Source organism: Neocloeon triangulifer, unplaced genomic scaffold (genome assembly GCF_031216515.1).
Source record: "Neocloeon triangulifer isolate White Clay Creek 2 clone unplaced genomic scaffold, ASM3121651v1 ptg000022l, whole genome shotgun sequence".
Taxonomy (NCBI): Eukaryota; Metazoa; Arthropoda; class Insecta; order Ephemeroptera; family Baetidae; genus Neocloeon; species Neocloeon triangulifer.
The window spans coordinates 5,110,247-5,134,304 of NW_026775562.1; the positions used below are offsets into that span (position 1 = coordinate 5,110,247).

General features: G+C 35.3%; 4 protein-coding genes and 1 non-coding gene across 6 annotated transcripts in view; 1 reads left to right on the top strand and 4 right to left on the bottom strand.

Annotated features, from left to right (window-relative positions):
* LOC132204765 (uncharacterized) overlaps positions 1-17,493 on the bottom strand; it is a 95,464-nt gene extending 77,971 nt beyond the window's left edge. For both annotated transcript variants that reach the window (XM_059633517.1, XM_059633518.1), the window contains exons 1-2: positions 17,317-17,493; positions 16,400-16,472 (exon numbers count right to left, since the gene is read on the bottom strand). The gene's annotated coding sequence lies outside the window, so the exon portion shown is untranslated. The remainder of the gene's footprint in view (positions 1-16,399; positions 16,473-17,316) is intronic.
* LOC132204890 (U1 spliceosomal RNA) lies at positions 576-737 on the bottom strand. The gene has a single exon (XR_009442574.1). It is a non-coding gene; the product is annotated as a U1 spliceosomal RNA (small nuclear RNA).
* LOC132204368 (carbonic anhydrase-like) lies at positions 10,689-12,487 on the bottom strand. Its single transcript, XM_059632844.1, has 7 exons — positions 12,381-12,487; positions 12,280-12,330; positions 12,075-12,227; positions 11,604-11,739; positions 11,434-11,539; positions 10,968-11,195; positions 10,689-10,910 (listed from the first exon to the last, which is right to left on the bottom strand). The coding sequence occupies exons 1-7, from the start codon at positions 12,430-12,432 to the stop codon at positions 10,803-10,805; spliced, it is 834 nt and encodes a 277-aa protein (XP_059488827.1). The 5' UTR covers positions 12,433-12,487; the 3' UTR covers positions 10,689-10,802.
* Positions 17,494-17,621: 128 nt separating the features above from the next.
* On the top strand, positions 17,622-20,729 carry LOC132204764 (uncharacterized). Its single transcript, XM_059633516.1, has 4 exons — positions 17,622-17,719; positions 17,778-17,908; positions 17,972-18,092; positions 18,247-20,729. The coding sequence occupies exons 2-4, from the start codon at positions 17,855-17,857 to the stop codon at positions 20,547-20,549; spliced, it is 2,478 nt and encodes an 825-aa protein (XP_059489499.1). The 5' UTR covers positions 17,622-17,719; positions 17,778-17,854; the 3' UTR covers positions 20,550-20,729.
* Positions 20,730-20,802: 73 nt separating this feature from the next.
* Positions 20,803-23,804, bottom strand: LOC132204768 (haloacid dehalogenase-like hydrolase domain-containing 5). Its single transcript, XM_059633523.1, has 7 exons — positions 23,618-23,804; positions 23,353-23,556; positions 22,329-22,532; positions 22,064-22,275; positions 21,576-21,764; positions 21,328-21,514; positions 20,803-21,272 (listed from the first exon to the last, which is right to left on the bottom strand). Exons 1-7 carry the CDS (start codon positions 23,705-23,707, stop codon positions 21,120-21,122), a joined length of 1,239 nt encoding a protein of 412 aa, XP_059489506.1. The 5' UTR covers positions 23,708-23,804; the 3' UTR covers positions 20,803-21,119.
* Positions 23,805-24,058: the final 254 nt, after the last annotated feature.

Here is a 24,058-nt window from a genome sequence, read left to right on the forward strand (position 1 = left end):
GGCGGCAACTCACGTGAAAAGGGTTGCGTTTGTCGCGCTCAGCAGGACGTCCGCCACGCTTTTGACTTCTCTGCGCTCCCAATGACTTATTCCTAATGGCCTGGTTCGTTTTTTTTATATAAATGTATAAAAGAATTGTGCATGTAACCTTTCCGTTGCGCAAACATTGCATTAGAAATTGATTGAGACATCGCCAAAAAATAATTTCGGAAAAATTTAGCATACCGAGCTCTTGAATAGGTTTGATTCTTAATAAATTTAATTAATTCCAATTGTATGAATGCAAAGATGCGCCAGAAAACTAAAATTAAACGTGTTTGCAAATAATTAGAAATAAGTTAATCAAGTGGTATTTAAAATAACTTGCAGATATTTGACTCAACTTTCGGTTGTTAGCTTTCATTTTTACTTATCTTTAAACGAGTAATTTGATTGTGCAAGATTAATAAAATTGATTATTTTTAAATTTTGAATTAATTTTCTTCATAAAAACACACCAGTTGATATTTGGGAAAATTTACCCATTACAATAAAGGGTTATCTTTTGGGGAATGGACTATTATTGAATTATTATAAGAGGACAGCGCGAACGCAGTCCTCACTACCAAAAATTACGCGCCCGAGTTACCCACATTTGGGGTAATCGCAGGGGTCAACCCAACCGTAGTGCAATGGAAGGGCCTCACCCTGAGGGAACCGCCTTCTTGATCACGGTAACCCCTACGCCAGGTAAGTATGAGTTCAGCGGCTTGCGTTTGAGAGCCCGGCCTAAAAGCCAAGACTGTCTACACGTCGCAGTTCCCACCACTTTCAAAACGCCACTTAATTTTTCAAACCCCCAATGAAAAAACAAGCACCATTGTTACTTTGAAGAATAAACTTTGCTGCTAAAGAAATAAAACACTTTGCCATTTTATACATTTTTGTTGCTGTTTTTGCACAAAACGTAATTATAAAGGAGAATGTTGAAGTTATGAGTTGCGACGTTGGCAGTTGGCGCTGTTGTCTGTGATCGGTTTAGTGAGGTCGATCGAGCGAGCAGATGACGTCACTCGTATGCTTTATAGTGGGTTAAACGAATTGTCAAAATTTTCTACGGATTTCAAAGAGCAAGCTGAAAATGAATTTAAAAAAATTGATAAGTTGCAAAAGAATCGCGTACCTCTCTCTCGTAAAGCCAGGCATGACATACGGACTCCCTGCATGGCACCCGACGACGAATATCAATTTAAAAAAGCTCGATAGAGTGCAGAAACGGGCGCTGCACTTTATTCACGGCCGCACCCTTCCGCCGGCAAACGAGCAGAGAGTTATGCCCCTTGACATGCACCTCAGGTACACCGACCTTTTATTTTTCAAAAAGTGCCTGAGCGGCGAGACTGATTTTGACGCGCGTGCCCGAATCATCGAGGGCCGTGTGCTGCGAGGCGACAACAGCCGGCATCCCCGCCTCCAGCCACCCCCGGTCCGAAGTGTGTTTGGCCAGCGCGCTTTTTCCTTCAGGGTCGTCAAGCCCTGGAATGACCTGCCACCGACCCTCAAAGACTGTCCAACCAGCAATTTTCCCTCCCTTTGCAAGCAGCATTTGTGGCAGCAATTTTAAAGTGTCGTGATTGTTCTTTTTTTTTTTTTCGATAGTGTGGGTTCACGCGGTGGCCGATCTCTTTTTGATGTCGGGCGTTTTAGCAGACCTCTGCTAGTTGTGATACCCTTTCTGCTCATTTTTCTAATAAATTTTTTCATGTATGACTTGAGTAGAATAAACAACAACAACAATTATAATTTTTTAAGTTAATAAAACATTTGCCATTACTTTCTCTTTTTAAGATTAATATTAAATTATTTAAGATAATTAATATGAATTTTTAATGTTTCTTTGCTAAACAATTTTAATTTAATTAAAAACCATTCGTAGCTTAATTAAGGCATCATAGAATTTAATTCTCTACCTTCTCATATTTTAGTTTAATTCTGATTTATATTATTATACTTTTGACACCTATTTTTATTTACTACCAAAGTTCAAATGCGGTCAATTTTAGTTCCGGCGCACGATGGGAGTAAATAGTAACGATAAATTATGCAAAAGAGGCGCAAATAACATGTTCAAATATTGACAGGGTCGGTATATTTATAATAAAACAAGCAGGAGAGGAAAGGACGCGCGGCGGCAGCGGCGGCGTTGAATGAAAAATTAAAGCAAGCGCTCTGGCAAAAGTCCCCGCGGCTCTCATTGAAAAAGTCGAGAGACCGAGACCGGCAATCAAGCTGTCATTTACACATACATTATTTTTTAATGGTCACATTTTCATAAAGATTACATAAATTAAACGAGCACCGATTTGACAAACTCGTTACTCACTCATTAAACGGTACAACAAAACTTACATAATATTTATTCTTCCGGGGTGAAAAAGTACAATTTAATTAAATTTATAATAACCATTTTACTTGCTTTGAATTAATTTTAATAAATTAATTGGTACAAAAACTTCGTGGAATTGTCAATTAAAAAAAAAGACGGCAAGGGTTCCAAGTTTCCAGATTGGAATTCAATTCAATTGACATGAATTTAATTTTACAAGTTTAATATTTTTCCACACTTGGTTTTCACGATTCAAGAGTGTTTTTGTCAAAGAGTTTAAATGCAGGAAGCGGGTCTTATTTCCCCGTCTGGACAGATAAACAGAAAAGAAGCGTCCTCTTGATGGCACAGGGACGAAATAATTGCATTTCAATGGAGTGGAATTTGATCTTTTTATGGTATTGTTCCTGCTGCAAGAAGAGGACGGCTTTGAAATTCTGAATGAAGGGCTCCTCTTTATTCGTTCGCGCTCCGACGCCGCCACTTTTGTCGGTTTTTCGAGTGCCTAATCGTCTTATCGAAATAATCATAAATCCCAGACAGTCATAACATATATACAAAGCAAAATAGATAAGGAAACGGCAGAGCCAAAAAAGAGTTCAACAAACCAAACAAACCTGCGGTGAAACCCAATATTTTCTAATAATTGACAAAACAAAATTGTATAAGTTACTAATTTAAAATTAAAAATTTGATTCAGTAATTTAATTTTCATTAATTTTTTTTTTAAACTTATTTTCAGTTTTATTTGAAAAATATTTAACCCTAACCGTCGGTAAAAAGTTTTGACCAAAGAATGAAAAATATTTAAAAACTAAATTGAAATTGAAAATTATGATTATTTTTCACAAAAATATAGGAAATACATTGATTAATTAACCAAATTACTCGAAATTCTTGTATCCCACTCAAAATTAGATGATATTTCTATTTAGATTCTGATAACTCAAAATAGTCTTCCTTATATTTGCAAAAAAATACTCTCTAATCAAATCATTTTAAATTGTAAAATTTAAAAATAAAAACAACCACACCTTTTCACAGCTGGCACGTCAACCCTTTCCTGCAGCATCTGCCTCGAATCTCAAACCGTTTTCCAGATTATTTGTCTCGACATTTCGAGTGTGCAATATTGCCGTTTTGAATTCACACTGTTTTGTTTGCAACGTTTTGTTTCTTCTGAATGGTGTTTGGCTGTGCGGATAGCAGTTCAATTAGAGTGGAATGCAGCTGAGAAAAGTCTGGCTCGTGATCTTGAAAATATTATTAACTAAGCAGCTTGCTCGGATCATTATTCGGGCAGGTGAAGCAAAGCACTCGTTTTTTCTCCTCTTCCTCGCCGGCTGGCCAACATGTTATAGCAATAATAATAATATGGATGGTGCCGAGATAGCATCTCCTCTCGCAACTCCTTCTTCAAAACCCACCGAGTCCGACGAGAGACCGGACGAATTTATTTTATGCAAAGCAAAACACCTCTCGGGACCGCCGCCGCCGCTTTTATCTCTCTCGGCAAATAAATCCGCTTTTTATTCTAATTCCCCTCGCAGTTGATTTTTTAATTTTTTTTACTTTCGAATGGCTATGTTAATTTTCAATTTGAGGAAGGCGGTGCTTCGTTTCAATCAAGGTTGCGATAAATTTGCATAAAATTCAGATTTGACGAAAAAATATCAATATTTTGGTAAATTTCGCACAACTGAAGCAGTTTGTTCTGCATTTTATATTTTAGAAAGTAAATTATTAAATTCACTATGAGAGGATTACAATTTTACCAGCTCCACTTTGTTTTTAGTCAGACTTTGAAATTTCTCTTCAAAATTTGCTGATTTTTTCCGGAATTCAGTCTTTCTTTCTAAAGTATAAAAAAAGCAAAGATTTTCAGAAGAAAAATGTTTACTTGAAGGGAAAAATCAATAAATTAATATTTATTTTGCTTTTCTGACCAAAAGGTTAACAATTTCTTGTAAATTTAATGATGAAATTTACTTAAAAAACGATTTTTAAACTTTAACTGTTATTAAAGCGTTTCATTCCATAAAATACGTTCCATTCACGCAGCAGAGAAACAACCCCTTGGCAGATTGGATTGCAGGAAACGTGTGGCGTTCGCCAGTGACGCGTAGCAGCACGTGTGTGCTATCATTCTCAAAAACATACTCTTTACCCAACCGCATTAAGGTTCAGGTTCAACACGTGCAGTGCTCCTTTCCCGGAAGCCCAGCGCATGCATGAAAAGATTGACATTTCAATTCAACACCTTAGAATTATAATTTGGGCATAATTAACAGGGAATTTTGGAAAACATTAAAAATAATTGTGAAAATCGTTAAAAACATACATAATTTTCTAAAAAAAAATAATGGATTTTGTGCTTCAATTGTTTAATCTAAACATATTTTGTAAACTTATGAAAAAAAGCTGCTGTAACAAGAAATTTTAAAATAAATTTTGGCCGAATAATAGTGTCCGAAAAGCTTAAGCGTTGCAAACAACTAATTAATTCTTATTAATGTATTTTCAATAAATAATAAACAATTCATTAATTCTATATTAATGTAATTTAAATTAATAATTGAAATATCATTTGCGTTTTTTTTTTTTTTTTTAAATAAAATTTGTATTTCTGATGATTTTTTTTAAAAGCCATATTTACAGATTTTTTAGATAACAAATTTACAATGAACGCATAAATTTAAACATAATTTTATACGTCAAGTTTGTTTATGACGGACTCGTTTTCTTTGTCATTCATCAGTGGTAAATGAGCCTCTATAACGCAAATCCATACAATTTCCACCTCCTCGAAAAACGCTGCTGTAAATAATCGGAAGAGGCGCGCCCCGCCGCTTTTTCATTGTCCTGTCTGGACTTCTTTCTTGGTGGAGGTGTCATTTTTCTCGTTAGTGCTTGGAAGCCAAAAACACCCACTCGTTCAGAAAATAAAGGGCGCTAATGATCAGCAGCGCGGGATAAATTCAAGCTGACCGACGCGCCGACAATTTATGGCTTTCTTTCGCAGAAAGAATATCCATCAACCAAAATAAAATATATCACTCTCCGCTTCGGAAAAAATAAAAATAATCAAATTTTTTTGTATAATTTATTCTGCGTTGAAATGGAACTCTTTGGTATACGCAAAACTAATTGCCTGTCTCGCGTGTGGTGAAAAATGCGAGGGTCCGAGAAAATTAATATCAGCCCTTTCGCCCACGTGATTAATCAATTCCTAGAAAAATGGCAATTTTTATAGTTTCATTCGATTTCAATTATAACGGCACGTGGTAGAAAGCGATACGGTCCGTGGTTTATTTGATTTCCACCCCTTAATTATCATTTGGCCGCGAGGGTTGATCGTTTATTATTTTTTATTGCCACAGAAAGCGACGGGTGGTGTAAAATTTTATTCAACTCTAAAAGAAGAAAAAATTTACAATTTTATAGGTTCGAAACTTTTTATAAAATAATTTCAAATACACATTTTTTAAAGAAATGAAAACAAGGTTTTTATTTAAAATTAATATGATTTAATTCTGAACGATATTTTATAAACATTTTAGTATCAAAATCGAACGGTTTTTTTACTTCATCAAACTTGCTGCAATTTAATGTTTGTTTATAATTACCAAACACTCCTCTCTTCCTAAATTATTATCTCGTTGAAGGCATCAAAAATTGTCTAGGAAAGTCCAATAAAAATTAAGGTGCGTCAGATTAATTAGCTGCTGATAAATTTAGAGGAGCATCAGTTTTTCATTATCAAAATTACCTGTTTTCCTGTAAAACCCTCAATGGACTTTCATTATTTATGTACTTCGTGACTATAAACTATATAAAAATTAGATTTAAAAATTAAGATCTAAATACACTGATATTCAGAAAAATATAGAATAAAATCCTTTTTTTTATAAGATAAATTTTTGTTTATAATATTTTCCCCCTGTTATGCAAAGAAAATGTTTGTCTATAATTATTTTCCATTTAAATGAATTATAGTAAACTCTAAAACGCAATTTTCTGTGAAGATTCACAAAATTGTATAGACACGCACTGCCGGAATTTTTAATTAAAATATTTCCAGTAAAACGTCTAAGAATTAATGGGCTCGTGCATCTACGCGTTGGAAAAAAATATGAAATGCCTGACCAAAACGTAATTATGCCTCCTAATCTGATCCCACGCACATCAATAATAAAGGGGCACACACACACAAAATTTTCTCTCTTCAATCCCAAGAGTGGAAAAACAACTCGTGATTGTATGTGTTTTTGATCCAAACAAACTGCCCTCTGCCGTTTAATTAATTGTGCGGTCGTTTCGTTTTTATTATCTTCGGACGATATCTCAAATTCATGAAATATTCTCTAGTTTGTGTTAATAAAAACTTATATTAATTATGCAGTTTTCAAAAAAACATGGAATTATTCATTTTAAGCAACTTATAGAATCCAAATTATTTTAATAAAAAAATCTGTAAAATTGTGAAGAGCGAAACTAATTGGATTTGTTTATATATTAATAAAATAGTGGCGCCAGTTAGAGTAAATTAATTTTATTTCTAATCCCAAAGCAATAAACAAAAAGGTGTGGGAGTCTGTCTTGCTCTATTCCTAGCTGCATCTTGATCTCGGTTTTTTTCTTTAATTTTATTACAAGGGCACATTATAAAATTAAAGGCGCAGGCTCGGCAATTAGGAATTTTTATAGCGGCCCCAATAACACACCAAATTCCGAAGAATAGGGATGCGCACGGCCCATCATAATAATTAGTTGCGTTTTATATATTTTCTCTCTCGCTCAACCCTTCCATTTTTTGTACACTTTGTTCCGAGTGATTTTTCTTTCTCAGGCTCTCCTTTGATTATGTTTTTTTTAAAGCACGTCTCTTCACGTTGAGCTTCAATGTGTGTAATTATTTTGTTTCCAGCTATAGCGTGAGCGGAGAAACGACGAGCAGGAATCCTCACACACGCGGGCCGATCGATATCTCTCTGAATCAAATAGAAAAGTCGTCGATTGTATATGAAAAGCATAATCTGCTGGGGAATTTGTTTAATGCACGGTGAGGAATATAATTGCTATGCACTGCATTAAAGTTTTAAAAATGTGAAGAGAAAAATGCTTCTATTTATATAAATTATGATCAAAAATATTAAAAACATTCTCTTAGGATTTTTTAAGTAAAATATTTTTGTACATAAGAGAGAAAATTATTTTAGCGAATTGATTAAGTTTCCAACATAAATTAGGTGATATGAACAGTATGAACCGGTTAATTAGTGATATTTGTATAAATTTTAGTCTAATTTTGAGAAAGTCCCATAATTTTCAATTCAGCAATCCCAGTTATTTAAATTTTTATATTATATCTCCTTGGAAGAAACGTCTGCAAAATAGTATTAATTATAGATACAATAAAATTTATTGGGCAGAAGCTTCCTCTTAATTGAGTTGGTTTGATTTTTGTATAGATTTTCTCTAGTTTAAATTTTTTTAAAGGAAACCACGTTTATTAATTTATTTTGATTAGTTGTTTTTAAAGAATAAATAGCATCAAAGTAAAAAAAACTTTTCATCAGTAAAAAAACATATTAAATTTGGTATATTTTTGATATTTTAAGTTATTGTCCGTTATTTTGTTATTCGAAACGGACGTTGCCGTCTCTCTCTCTATCTTTCGTACTCACATTGTCATGGCTTGACATGGTAATCTTTTGAATGGGAAACTTATTATTTATTATTATGTCGGCCGCCGCCGCGCACTTTGTGTTGCTGCTGCAGCCGGGCTGGGAACACAATTTTTTTCCCCGCCCGACACATAATTATGTAATTTCCTATTGACTGCTTCGGCAGGCAGCGTGATCGATTGTCCGAAATTCGAGATGCTTTTTCAGTCACCTCGAAATTGTGGCGCGGGTGGCTCTCGTCCAATTTTCGTGTTATGTTACCAGACGTGCCTTCGTGCACTCAAAATATTTCATCATATCTCACTTTCGTGACACACACAAAAATTTTACACCGAAATTTTTAATAAAATCGGAAATTTAATAGACTTACAAACGTTATAAAGAAACTTTGCATTACCATTTTAAATTCGAATTTAAATTTTTCGATGTTTTTGTGGAAAATCTTGATTTCAAAGTTGATTTGAGTAAAGATTTTCCATTAATGTACAATTTTAATCGGCAAATTTGGGTACAAACTACATTTTAACAGTTGTAAAAATTCATAACAAATTATTAAAATTATTTTCTTGATCTTGATTTGTATAAATTTAAATTTTAGATAGAAATTGGAGAAATAAACATAAAATAATGAAACAAAAATTGAATTTGGAAATAAATAAAAAGTTTAATCCAAACTTTGATTTGAAAATAAGAAAAAATAGCAATAAATTTGCACTTTTATTTTCACTTTTCACCAATTTATGAAATTGCAACAGATCTACCGTGTTATTATTTTGGATTTCCTAAGGAATTTTCGGCCCTGAACAAAAGGCCGTAAACGTATCTTCTCTGCGCTCACGAGGCATCAAAGCTGGCTGTCTCGCGATCCGATGAAAAATTGCCCATGAACAATCTTCGCGGCCGCCACACGATGAAATCCGATCTGGTAACGAGCAAATAATGAAACGACGCTCGCTCAGGCATTTTTCCCTTGCTCGAGATAGAGTCATAAAAGGAGCAGGGATATATCGTTGAATGGAAACCGCAGAGTGCATCGTTAAAGTGATAGCAAAGGAGAAAGAGACCGCAGCATCCTTCCAGCTGCACACGCACCGGCCCAATATAATAATAATCAAATTTCATGCCTTATTCTCTCGGCTGAGAGGAAACAATCGTCGCCGGGAAATCTGACACGTTTGTTTGCCAAAAAATGAAATCAAAAACGCTCCCTTGTTTTCCCACTTCCGGCCCGTACTGAATTTTTTTGGTCGACCCCCAACGAATAAAAAGTCTGAAAATAAATAAGAATGTAAAATTTAAACTTAATTGTTTTCAATTTTATATAAATGATTAAAAGATTGGTATTCCATTTCGAAAGCAAAGTCAACTGTAAATAAAAGTAAATTTATGTTTTATTTTTATGAAACTGAAATAAACTGACGAAAAAAGTCTTAGAAATAATACAACTTTTCAAAATTATTCCCAGGTAAAGTCATTTTTTTGAATTAAAAAAGGTTCAAAATTAAGATGATATTTTTAAATTATATTGAAATGAAATTAATAATATCAATATGTAATTAAATTGTTTTTCAAAGAAGATACTTAGATCAAAAAGGGCCAAATTTAATTTACATCATTAAAATTTAAAATGGTATGATCACCAAAAAAGCATTGAAAAGCAAAAAAATCAACCAAAGAAATTACATTTTAAATTTTACTGCTTTCAATGAAATATTCTTCAATATTCCTTTTTTCTTCTTATCAAGCTTAAATGTTTTAGATTTTGTTATCATTTTCCATTATTATTTGGTCAAGTTCAGTGAACGCATCGTGCATGTTTCATATCTGTCTGAAGACGGTTGAAGCAAATGGACTCATTGTTATTTTTCCATACCTTAATGGTCTTGCATTCAAACAAAGGCAGGTCGTAAACTCCTCATCGTTTCAATACACGCACGGAATAAAAAATGTGTTATGCGCCTCGACCGTTTCCAGCCGCTTCAAAATCCAAATGATCTTTTATATATGTTGCCGGCGTGCTCGCGCCACAGAGCAACTTTACACTAACAATCGGGCAGAGAGACAAAAAGAAGCATATTTATTTTATTGAGAGTCGGAGATTTGCCGGGGAATATATTTCAGTGTCTTCCTCGCGGAGAGCGGCCATCAATCATCATCAAATCGGAACGCAACAAAAACAACTTAAAAAGAAAAAGAGTTAAGCGGCCTGCACCTCTCTGGATAACACACTTCTCGTCACTTCAAACCTTCACGCCCGTAGGCTCAATAATTCCGAAAAATATAATAATGTATTAAGCACGGGTCCATTTACGTTGATTAATTGCTTTCAAATTTAAACGAGATACTATTAAACTATGAAAAATTCTTCAACATTAAAAACAAGAATAAGTATGACTGCGTCGCAGAGTTGGAATTTAGTACGCCAGTGTTTATTATTTTTGTTTTTGTTAGAATAAGACCTAAACTTTGCATTCAAGTTGACCATTTTGGACAAGATTAACAATTTTCTTTAGAAATTAATTTTTATTTATACCTTTTTTTAGTTGTTGTTTTCATTAAGGCCGGTTTTTAACATTTTATTTTTGACAAAATTAAAAAGATTTCCATTTTTAAAAATCACTTTATTTTAAATTATTGAAAATACTATATTAATTATCATTAAAGGAGTTTCTTTCAAATAAATTTAATCTTTTTGTTTTTGAAATTGTTCATTTTCAAATAATTCCAATGAAGGATATTTCGTTGTTTTTTTAGTATTTGGAATTGAGTTCCACCACTCGACCATCGAGCTCCTGCAGAGGTCTGAAATTACTTTCAAGAGGGCCTTCGTGACTCCACAGTTCGGTGAAGGCTTTGACCTGGCAATAATAATTTCATGTTGAGTTATTTGCAATTTTCAAATTAAACCGACGCACTTGTTCGTTTCCGATGTAATAAGGTTCGGCCAGGACGATCCAGGTGACGACCTCGCTGCAAGGAGGGGTGGTCAAAGAACCGAAATAGGTGAAGAAGTTGCGCGTCTTGTCGTATCGCTTGAACCAATTCATGGCGTCGCCGGAAATAAGGGTCTGCGAGTCGGTCGGAACGATTTTGCTCAACGAATCGACGATCAAATTCAAATTGTTGTTTGCAGATTCAACGCCCTGCATTTAAATTAATTAAATAAAGAATGTTTGGAAAGATAAAGACGAAAATTGACAAGGATTTTTGCGCGACATTCAAAAGTTTTTTGGACAAAAAAAATGATGGAAAACTTTGAAAATTAATAACTCCGGTAATTTTGTTTAGAAAATTTTTGAATCCGTCATGATCATTGCAATTTGTTAGGAATTTTCAAAAAATATCAAATCCTTTAATGAAAAAATTGTGTCTTTTCCTAACCTTGAAGAGGACTCCGACCACTGCCAAACCATCGGGGTGGTGAAGAGCTTCGGCGACGGAGCCGTATTTTGTGTTGTAATGGACAAAGTGACCTTCCAGTTCGAAGCTTTGATGAGAAATTGAAATTTGTAAATTAAAATGGAAACAGTTGAAATTAAGAAGTGTCTCACAAGAAGTTGTTGATTGCGTGTTCGCTGCCCGATCCAGCAGTATTTCCCCAGTGGAAATGGACTTGCGCAAGGGTGTACTCGGAATTCAGAGGTCCACCGGTCAGAGTGGGAGCCACTCCGGAGTAGACAATTTGTGCTAATTGAAAGAGTTTGTTTGAGTCATGTTTTTTTTTAAGTTAGGCAATAGTTGATGTAGCGAAAAAATGGACCGATTTTCAAGACAATTTCCGCAGAAAGTTCAAAAGGAAAATAAAATTAACACATTTCTTTTTAATTAGTCACATTTTAGGCTGCGTCGGTCTCGATTTAGTCAGTTTAAGCTCAATTTTAAATTGGGATTTCTGGCTTAAGATTATTTGATTCGCTAAATTTAACCCTTATTTTTGTATGGTTTGTCTCTATATATTTTCAAGATTTGCCAGACTGGCAATTTTATATTTATAAACAAAAAATAATAATATAAACTTTTACCAGCATGTCCTGTGTTTTTCAACACAAATCCGCCTTCCTGGAAGTTCCAGTGCCCGTTGAACTGCAAAGCAGGGTAGTGTGCTCGCTTGCTGTCCTCAATGACTAGATTGATCGGCGATTGATTGGCGCCATGACACGATTCGGGCCACTCACCTTTGTTCAAAATCAAATTTCTTACGATCCCGATTTTTTAATTTAATCTTACTGTATGATGCAATTAAGTTCTGGAAATTGGTCCTCGGAGCGCTTTCGGCAGCTAAAATAAATTATTTTTGAATTTGTAAAAAATTGTGGAAAAATTCTTACAGTTCCAAAGGACCACCAGAGTTAAAACGAGGCAGACACGGCTGAGCGACATGATGTTAGAGATTTGAAACTCAAACGATATGTGCTTAAAGGGCCACTTAAATTTTGCGCTTTTATAATCGAGAGGACGTCTAGACAATCGGGAATCTCAAAGTGTAAACTTTATCAATTGTTTGTAATCAATTATATGGAAACGCGAAAGAGAAGAGCAGACGCGTGCAGGAATCGTTTTCAGCGACCTTTACTCGAAATCAGAATTGACTATTTCAATATTTTTTTATTTAAATTATTTAAATTTTAAGGCCCCATATTATCCGACAAGAATAAATAATAACAATAAAAATAATTTGACAAAAAAAAAGAAAAAAAATCACATACCCTCTAATTATGAGCCACCATTTTATGGCTAGTAAAAATTAATAATCAATAATAAGACTTTTGAACTGGCCAAATTTTGTCCCTTTTACGATTTTATCATTGATTTTCTAAAGAAATTTATTTGTTTGAAAATGAAACCATTTTGAATGAAAGTATTTTTTGATCAGTTGCGAATAAAATTTATTTACTACGCCGCAAAATTTGTGCATCGGTCCTTGAACGATAATATTGTTCACGCGGTCAGTGAGTGCAAAATCAAATGGTGCACTAGCTATTAAAACATGTACTTTAAACCATTTGGGTAGAAACAACTTCAAAATGTACGCCTCAAATAATCTTCTAAACGGATCCGCGGCGTGATAGATATGATAAAATCAAACTGGTACAAGCTGTACTATAACTGGACTCAATATAGAATTTCGGGTAAGTTCAATTAAATCCTTTAGATCTTCTCTTTGATAAATGCACTTTTGTACATTATGTTATGTAATATAATGTTGTAAAATTCAATTTGAACAATGAAAAAATGCTTTAAATATTTCTTATTTCTCCTTTTTCAATGAAAATTTTCATTGAAATATTATATTATTTGCAAAAATCTTAACCTGTGTAGTTGAAAAACAACTCTTTGTCCTAAAGAAATAAAAATATAATTATAATCAATCCCTCTTGACTTTCACTAAATTTTTGTGTTAGTCCGCGAAATAATATTTTAGTTGATTTTGAAGCAAAACTTCAACTTATTGTTTTGCAATAAAAAAACGAAACAAGAAAATTCTTGCAATGGAACAGTAAATTTTTCGAAAATTTGGGAATACAAAGAGGATTTGGCCAAATTTGTAAATATTTTTGAAATAATTTTGTATTTTTATAAAAATTCCTTTGATTTGCTCATATAAGGATAATTCATGAATATATAAAATTAAATTAATTTCAAAATTAAAAGTCTCGAATTGACTTTTGCTATGAAGATATTATTATTTTAGAAATCGACTTTGAATATATTTATATTTTGATAAATTGCGTTCAGTGGCGGCCGCCCCCGTCAAGTCATTATCCCCAAAAAGAGACGAACGCTTTCTCGCGTGTAATGAGTTGGACACAGTGCAGCTCTCTATGTTGTCAGTGTATAGCATTTGAAAGAAACCTGTTTGTTATTGTTTCGAGCGGAGCGAGGTATGTATATTGTGTACATGTACATTTTTGATTGATTGCGGCCGTAACCGAGTTTGAATAGCTCATTTCTGGCGGCGCACCATAATCAAAAGAGAGGAAATATCCATTCTTTTATATCTCACCTCTCTCTCTCAGCCAGCCAACATCTCACATAATGCCCTAACACAATGAGATCGAGACGCAGGGGCGGTTTCCAAACGCCGCCTGCTTTTCCAGCACCTCAACTCATTAACGAGTCTAATGAACTCTCTCGCGCCCGAAAAGTGATCGATCTGCCCGAATGCCGAATGGCAATTTATTTAGATGTCAAACTGCATTTTGCTTTATGACATTAAATAATGAGAAATGAAAATCATGTATAATTTTTTTTCATACAGTTAAAATCTATTACTTTTTAATCAAAAAACTTTTGGTTTAATTACAATCATTAAAATTTGAAAATCTGAATTTTAATTCACACAATAATTTTAAGGATGTTTGAATAAATATTGATAGAGAAATTGCCATCAAAATTCTTACTATATTCTGATTTAATTAAGAAAAAATGAAAACTTATAGCTTTAACGGACTGAAAAACTTTCTAAAGGAAAATCAAATTTTGGCCCCAAACCACCATTTTTGTGCTGTATTACGTTCAGTCATTTTTAAATTTTATTTTCTTAAAATGAATCTTGACAAAAATTATCAAACCTATTTCATCTGGAAATGAGGGTGGATTTTTATTTCACCCATTTTTTCACCCACAAAAATTTGTGATAGAAATTGACCAAACAAAATATTTTATGCAAATATTCTGTTTCCTTTCAGTTACTTATTAATTTTGCTTCTTTCTTAATTGAAACTTGGTAAAAATCATTCCTTAAATATTAATAATTTTTGTATATAAAAACGCATGATTACTATTTCTTAATAATATATAAAAATTAATCTTAATTTGAAACCTTTAATTAAAACGATATTTATTTCAGGTTGATTATGGCTTCTTTTGGCTTCTTTTTTATTGAGTAAATCGCATCAAAACGTTAAATACGATTAGCAATTTAAAAATTACACTTCAATCACAAATCTTATTGTTGAAAAGTGTTTCTAACCTCCAACGTGCGATAAGAGATTTCACTCTCCGATCTATTCCAAGAAAAGAAGAAATTAACCAAAAATTGTGCAAAATAGAGAATTTTTCAATAATTTAATAAAAAAACAAAACTTCAATTATTAACCAATTTAAATGGGTTTTAAATAAAAAAGTAAATTAAATAATTACTAAAGAAACTGAAATTAAATAAGTTGATGGTTAATTTAGCTTTATCAATCATACAAAAATGTTTTAAATTTTGTTATATTTGCATCAATTAATTTAAAATTAATTATCCCATTAGTCGATTTGTCAAAGTTGATGATATTTCAAGGCTCCTGTTTTTGTTTTCTCGCGCCTAATGACAGTAATGACGAGAATCGCGAATCAGCAGTTTCGTAGATGCCGCGATAAAATATTTTGATGCGATTAGGTTTGAGAGAATAATATGAAAAGGAACCGCAGCAGCGCAGGAAAAACGCCATCAGAAGAGAAGTGAAGCGGCAGCTGCTCTGCTCCATTTGATGCGTTTTCGCTGACAGTTCAGTATTGTGTTTATTCTTCGGCGGCGGACAAAAAGGTGCAGCGGCAGAAAAGAGGATCAGCCCCAAATTATTGCCCCTCTCGCCATTGTGCACGTCATTTTTCCCGAAAAAATAACCGAAGAGGAAGTCCATGAAAAAATAATATTTTGAACAAGTTTTATCTCGCATTGTTGGCCGAAAGGTGCTCGCTTGAGCCGATTTCCGCACCTCATATTGTCCTCGTTCAAACATCCAAGCTGCCCACCGAGAGTGAAAACGAATATTTTTTCCTTCTTTAGTCCGATGAAAAACCACACGTGCCTGGTTGTGATTTGTGATTGGAAGCAAAAAGTATTTAATCGTTTTAAAAATAAGTCGAATTTGGAAGAGTTGAGGGTGTTCGGTCGTGAGCAGTCTTGCATAAAAGGTGCAGCACCTGCGTCGACAAAAAAAATCGAGTGCAACCTTTGAGGTAAAAAAGCTAATCGATGAAAGAAAAGAAGGCGATCCGGTTCAGAAACTTGCGGTAATGGTTATTTTACCCTCTATTGCTCACACCGACCACCCTTGACATCGAAGCCAAGCATAAATTCATTCTCAACAGCAAGACGAAATAAATCAAGAAAACTTATTTAAAAAATTTTTATAAGAGGAGAGATTATATGTACCATTTTATACAAAAAATTGTGTTAAATCATAAGAAATAATTAAAATGTTCCATAAAAAATTTCTATAAATAGCAAACTGCAAAATTTTCATTCAAGATTTACAGATTATCAATTGAATTATGGAGAATACAATTTTCCTATTTTGGTACCGGTTTTTTTTACTAAGTTTCTTTAAATAGTGAAAAATATTTTTTTACTCACCAAAAGTAGAATGACGAACTTGAACTTCTCAAAAGCTGGCCGAATCCATCACCGAAGCCTCTTTTGCGATAGCCTGAAATTTTTAGAAAAAAGAGAAAATTATAAATAATTTCATTGAAATTTTCATTATAACGGATGAAAGAGTGTGTAAAATTTGTTTCCTTCTACATAGGAAATAAAAGTAATCATAAAATCAGATCTGAAAAAATGATTTCTGAGTAAAAATTCCCCATTTTCTTGAGCTTTTCTGATGATAAAATTTGTTTGAACCGCCGTAACTTTGTTTTTGAGCGAAATAGCTCATGAGACCTAATGACAAAAAGTGTTTGTCTTGTCACGACCTATCCAAATATGTAACACACTTTGTGACCAGGTCACAAAAGGTCATTGACGTCGGTGACCTTTGACCTGGCAACATTATTTCCATCACGTAAGACACATGGTTTGAAAGAAGGAATCAAGGAGATTATTTTGGTACCTTTAATTGTTCTGTAGCTCAAACAGAAGCTGCGTTATTGTTAAATTATTGATCAAGATTTTACATACATAAATGAGGGTTGACTTTCAATTCTGGTCACATTTAAATTCTAGTGTTGTTTTTTTTACACATAAACTCTACTTATTCAAGCGTAGGTTAGATTGAACAAAAAATTACATGGCAGGTTTGGATCGTCAATGAGAATTTGTAAATTTTGCTCCAAGATTTTCTATTAATGAAGTCAAATGTAAAATTTGTCAGTTAATTTGAGTTGACGGGCAAAATTGCAAGTCAATCACAATAGCTAATATTTTGTTATTATTTTTTTAATAGCTAATTTGATCAGTTTATCAAAAATTAATATCAGAAATATTTACATTTACAATGTAAACAAAACAAAACAATTGACAAAACCAAAGATGATTGTTTCCATGCGTACCTTTTTCTACGTAATGACGTAATTCACCAGTCACATGCTTGTCTGAGTTTAAAAATGAGTGAAGAATACTGCATGTCCAAAAAAACAGCACATTAATTGAGAAAAAACAACGAAAATGTAAAAAAAAAACACATGTCAAACACGCGCCGTCGAGCACCTGAAACCTGAACACAGCACGTGTAGCTTCCCTAGTCAGTCACCCGATCGTGGCAGCACCGTCCAGTGTTTAAAATGAAAATAATTTCCCGCCACTGCGCGCAGTTCTGTTTCTCGTCCGTCTCGTCCCTTCCATCCGATTTCCAGCACTGCCATTGGCCAATTTTGGTAGGCTAGAGAAACGTAAACAAAACGCTTTTGACGACCGGCGAGACGCGAGACCATGCTGGTTTTGAAGCTTTGATAGGTAAAAAGTTCAAAAATTAACATTGATTTCACCCTACAATTTGCGTTAATTCCCTTAGGTTTTGGCGGATTTCGTTCACGGAGTTTACAGTCTCGTCAGACAAGAACATCTAGTCGTCGTGAGTCCCTTCTCACGATGGATAAAAAAGGAAAACGTGGACGTCCAAGTGATGAACAAAGCACGCCGCCGGTCTGCATTTTTAAAGCGTTGACATAAATATTTACAATGATTGATTTTTATCTATTTCTGCAGATCCGGCCAAAAAAAGTCAAGACAAAATCAGATAACCAAGCAAGCACCAGCAGTACCAGCACCTTGAGCAATGACAATAGCAAAGACCTGAAAATGAAGAAAAAGAAGGCAAATAAGAAAGGTGAGACTTTTTTTTCTAAGCTGAATTCTTTTTCATTTAACTTTGATTAAAATATTAATATCATTTACGGCAGTGTTGAAATCATAGTGTTATTTTATTGTTTCAAATTTCAACAACCTATAAAACACAATTGATTAATTAAATTTTTTTCTAGGTGAGCCGCAAAAGGCCCTTGACAATGAAATCGCCAAGAAGAACAATTCTAGTCAGAGCTCAAGCGTTGTTGCTCAACCAGGAGGAACTGTCAACATTGAAGAACTGCTTACGGAATTGCACAAGAAGTACGGCCGACCTGAAGATATGATTATCGGAAGGTGCAAAACCACCATTGGAGAGGTTCTGGACAGTGTTACCTCCATGTCCAAAAGTTTCAACCTTAGCAAAGACTGTCTCTCTGCCATTGCCTTCCATATCATGCAGTTCCTACCTTATAAACACTCCTTCCGTGCCAACATGGCCCTTGTGTCTGAAAAGGTCGAGGAAGTGAAGACGAAGTTGAAAGAACCAACAGTCTCCTACCATTGCAGTGACTGTCTGAATTCCGACATTCAGTCATTCAACTCCAAATGCAGCAAATGTTTTTCTTCGTCGATTGCAGTCAACGTGCAAAGTGACCTGGCAGCTGCGATCAAGTACCTCTTTGAGCACCAAAATCTTGCTAACTTGATCAGCGAGCAACAGAAGTATTTGTCAAGCAACAATAAAGATGGACCTGAAGGGGAACTAGAGAGTAAAGTGATTGGACCATACGACTTGTCCCTCATTTTGAACGTTAGTGCTTTTCCAGCCTTCGGGCACCTTACGGCCAAAGTTTGGTCGCTCCTCTTTACAATCTATGAAGTTCCATTCCTCTTCCGAAAGAGATTAGTCATGCCAGCCAATTTGTGGTACACCCCAAAGGAGAAGACCAACCTAAACGAATTTTTGGAGCCATTCATTGCTCTGATGAAGAAACTTGGCACTGTCGGGGTTAAATGGAGACACCCCGAGACTAAGGAGAAGCACAACAGCAAAATTTTGGTTCGCACATGTGTTGCCGGTGCTGAAGCTAGGGCCAAATTGCTGAACCTCAACAGCCCAAGCGAGCTCTTCAGTTGTTCATTCTGCGAAATTCCTGGTCAGAAGTTGAATGAACAGTCCGTTTCTTTCGTTTGCCCTGATTTCCCGTACGAGTTGAGGACAAGTGAGAGAATGGAAATGCACGCCATTACCCTTGAGGAAGTCCAAAGGGAAGCAAGTGCTCACTTGCCAACGTTGGACTGCATCTTGGGTGTTAAGGGTGCTTCCTCCATGGCCCAACTGCACAACTTTGACATAGGGAGAGATTTTTGCCCTGATGATGTAGAAACAATTCTTTTGGGAGTTGTAAAAAGCCACCTGAAAGAAGTTTTCAGCTCCTGCAACGCCGAGGAAGAATTTTACATCGGTCATTTGCAAGACATCGTGTCCAACAGGATGAAAGAAGTCACCACATCCGTATTGCCGGGAAGCATGCCACGAGACATTGGTACTTTGGACACTTGGACGTCAACAGAATTGAAGAACTGGCTGCTCTACTTCAGCTTGCCTTGTTTAGAGGAAATTTGGCAGGAGGAAAAGTTCTTTGAGCATTACATGCTGCTGGTTCTCGCTACTTACACTATTTCCCTAACAAAAGTATCTAAAAAGGAAATAGCCTTTGCCAAGGTTGCCTTTAAAAAATTTCAAAGTGGATATGGTGAACTGTACGGAGAAGAGAGAGAAACGCTGCCACTGCATATGCTTCTGCACCTTTTGAGGTCCACCTCACTTTTTGGTCCTCTGTTCACTCAATCAGCCAGCTTGTTCGAGGATTCGAATATGCTTGTGAAGATAGCTGTTGAAGACGCTGCAGAAATAGGAGTTGACCAAAAACTTGTGAAGACGGCCAAGTTTCTCAGCCTGGAGCCTATTGTGACTCATTTCTGTGCTTCCAGACCAGATTGCTTGTTCTTGGGGGAACCAGAGCATTCAGATAATGTTGCTCTCAGAGTTCTGAATTTCCTCGAACGACTGTACAACGGCCCAACTTCTGTGACTTTCTACCCTCGTATCAATTACAGAGGGTTAATTCTGACCAGCGCAGCTGACAGGCAAACAAAAAACACGTGCTCAAACTTCATTGCCTACACTTTCACAAACATTTTTGAGTCAACCCCTCTAGTGGCCAAAGTTCTTTACTTCTGCAACCTGCAGTCTACCTTTTCTGGCGGCTCGATGGATATCTTTGTGGGCAAGAAGGTTATACTTAAGGAGCCAAGGTACAAATTCAAGACAATGAAAGTCAAGCATATTTTGAATTACAAACAGACTAATGATCTGGTTTGGGGACACATTTTCTCGATTAAGTCACCTGTAGTGAATGTTTCCATTCCTCCAAAAGACGGTTTTAAAGGTTGTCAAGTGATGTGCCTCCCACCAAACGTTCAGGATATCTAATCCAAAGTGAGAAAAAAAAAATCATTTTTTCTAGAGTCTATTATCAAATATATATTACGAATAATGAAAGACTGATTTGGATAAAATCAGCAATGTTACTTTTGAAATCAAGTCCTATTTTGTAAGCAAGATATATGAAATTTATTGAGTGAAGATTAAGAGTCAGAATAAAAAGATGAAATTGATAACTAGGCATTTTAATTGTTATTTACCTAAAATTCATTTATATTGTTGCATCAAGTTTTTATCATTGAAAAGCATTTTGTTTCAAAATAATTACATAGTCAATATTTTATTTCATTTCAAATACTTTCTATTTGTTTATCCACTTTTAATTTGAGACAACAGCCATTTGACTTACACTCTGCGCTTTGACAGGAAATATACATGACAAATAAAATTTAGATAGAATTACAAACAGAAACACAACAGTAAATTCTTTGTATAAGAAACTTAAAAGTTCAACATGAGGTAATATCTAACGACGCCTCGAGTCAACACCAAATAAGAGCTGCACACAGTGGCGGATTTTAGCGGTGAGCAAAGAAGAAGAAGAATGATCATCTGCAATCACAAACCCTCGTTTCTGAAAATCAAATCAATGGCCTCTGCGACGTTGGCCACAGTGTAATTGGGCTCTCGAAGTTTTTCTTCAACAGGAAGGAAATCCCTCGGAGAGTGGTCCAGGGTACTTGTGGAGCAATCTTGGCTATAAACCCCTGTCTAAAAATACATGAAATTAATTTCAAACCTTAATCAAAACCTAGAGTCAAAGTACCTCCACAAGAATGCTAGAACAGGTGCTGGCGCCCAATTCGACCATTTCGCATGTCTCGTCGTGTCCTCCGACCAAATTCTCGATGCTCCTGGCCACCTGGACTGCTCTTTGGGACCCAATGATGCACTGATTGCGCAGGTATTGCTGGTACAAATTGGCACCAAAGACGTCTGTGTTGATATTATCCCTGAAATCATCGATTCATTTTATAAACTGGCTTCGGACTTGTGTTAAAAAATTAAACCAACCCGATGGCATAAAGGGCCTTGAGGTGCTTCTCTAGGCCAAGCAACTTGGCCTGTTTCATGACCATGTGGTGGGCGTGATGATACGTCAATTCACTGGGCTTGCCAATAAGTGCGGTGTAAATTAGGTCGTGGCCGGTGATCTTCTTGTAGAGGTTTTCCAAACACAAGAGAAAGGCACCGTGCCCAAATCTATAAAAGAGAGAAAAATATTTTAAAACCAAATTGAAAGTCAAATGTAAAAAATTTTTTGATTTTCAATTTCAAGACCAAATTTGGTAAATCTGAACATTACGAGAGCCAAAAACCTTTGGACTTTGGTTGATTACAATATAATAGTGCATTTAAATTATTTCATGGTAGTAGAACCTTAAAAAGTAAAATTGAAAAGAAAAATTGGATCCATTGAAAAATTACCAGTAACATAATTTTTGTCCTTGGAAAAAAATTCAACAATTTTAATCAAATTTAAAAAAAGCCCATTTTCCCACCTGGGCATGCATGCTTCAGCCATCCACTGCAAATCCATGTTGCAGGCCAATACTGGAATGTGAGGGTAGAAGTGCTTCGAGGGGGCTTTTCGGGGCAAACCGTCCGTCATCAGAACGTCCACCAACAACTGCAGGGCAGTTTCCCACCTGACAGGTTCGCCGAAGAGCACCAGGCCTTCAATGCGAGGAAAGTATTCCTCAAAAGAGCAGGGCTATTTTATAATCAATTTAGATCATTTTTATTTAAATTCGGAGAAAAGCTCACGACAGAAATTCTCCTCTGGTGGTCGACTGCGTCCAGCGCAGGAAAGGTTGCGCGCAACTCCTCTATGGTGGTCACCTTCTGGAAGCCCAGGTACTTTGCGATCTCCTTGACGGGACCCTGACCTGAGACGAGCATGTGTTTGTTGTGAAACTGGTGGAACATGCGCAGCGGCGAGTGAGCCATGACGACTTGGTCTTCGTGCACCTGACAACAAAATTAACTTCAATTAAAACCAGTTAAAACAAATAGCAAGAAGTGACACTTAACAGACATTAGCAGCAAGTTGTGACCATTGATAAGAGGAAGGCTTGACTTTCAAAATATTTCTAGGTTAAATTAAATGCATGAAACTTTCGAAAGTCATCCTTTGTGAACGGATTTACTTTAATAAATAATAATTACACAAATTTATACTTAATTCTAATTCTAATTGTTGTAATTTACTAAATAAAATAATAGATTAACAAATTAAATTAAATTCTTGGACCTTGTACCTCGGAGATTTCAAAAGACGGCATTTATGTAATGAGTTTATTATAGTGGGTCAAAGTGAAATAACTTTTGTTGACGTCACAGGCAGCCATTCAAGTGCAAATTACACAATATTTTGTCTCCGCTAAAATTAAACTACAAGCAAGCCACTGGCGGTAACCTGTCTGTACTGGTTCTTTTGTATAATTTCCTTATAAGGAGAAAATTCAAGGCTGTAAATTGTAAAATAAAATTTAATTACAAACATACAAACTAGATTTTCCCACAGGGAATAATAAACGCCTATGTAAGCAAAAGATTAAACACAGATTAGATTATTTTTAATTGTTACTGTTGATCATTTTCTTTAAATTTTTAAGTCGAATTCAACAGAGAAATTTGATCATTTTGAAATGTTAATTTTCTTATGATTATAAAAAAATTTGAATTTTGAATAATTTTATTTTTACATGGAACTTAAAATTCTTAATAATACTTTGGGTATAAATGAGTGACTTTATGGGTTTAAAAAATACAAAACACAAAAATATACCTTCACTTGCAGCCACTCGGAGAGTTGCTGAGCTTTGTCGTGTCGAAGAGCGTTTCCAGCATTGGTCACAAACACGGTGGGCACCCTGAATTTGCCCTTGCTGTCCACGAGTCGCTTGAAGCCGTCGGCGGCCGGTGGCAACACCTTTTTGCCCCTGACAATGACACCATCAATGTCGAAGAGCAGGCCAAAGCGAGGAACAGTCTGTCAAAATACACGATTTGCAAAATTTTGTGCCAAAACTTGTAAGGTTGCAGCCACTTACCTGGTTGCTGAAGGCGCGACGCACGAGGCGACCTGACCCGCTGGCCGCCTCCAGCGGCCGCAGCACCTGCATAAAAGTGGCCGTCGACATTTGGCCGTCCAGCCGCCAGCAGCTGAGCAGCAAAACCAACAAAACTTTCGTTCGTCAAAGCAAGTTTTCAGCGAATTCAGCCTGGTCGGTGACGTAAGAAGAGGGTAGTAGAGAAAGGAGTCGCAAATACTGGATACTAATTTGAGACAAAAGAATTGATTATGGCAATTTACCGCGATTTAATTAAAAATTGAATAAAATAGAAACGTTTTGTTCACAAATATATATATAAATGTGAAATGTGTATTGAATGAAATAAAGTAAATAGAATTTGATTATATATACCTGAGCTCCTTTTTGCACGCACCTTGGACTATGACGTCAGAAGCACGAGTTGGCGCAGTTGGCGCG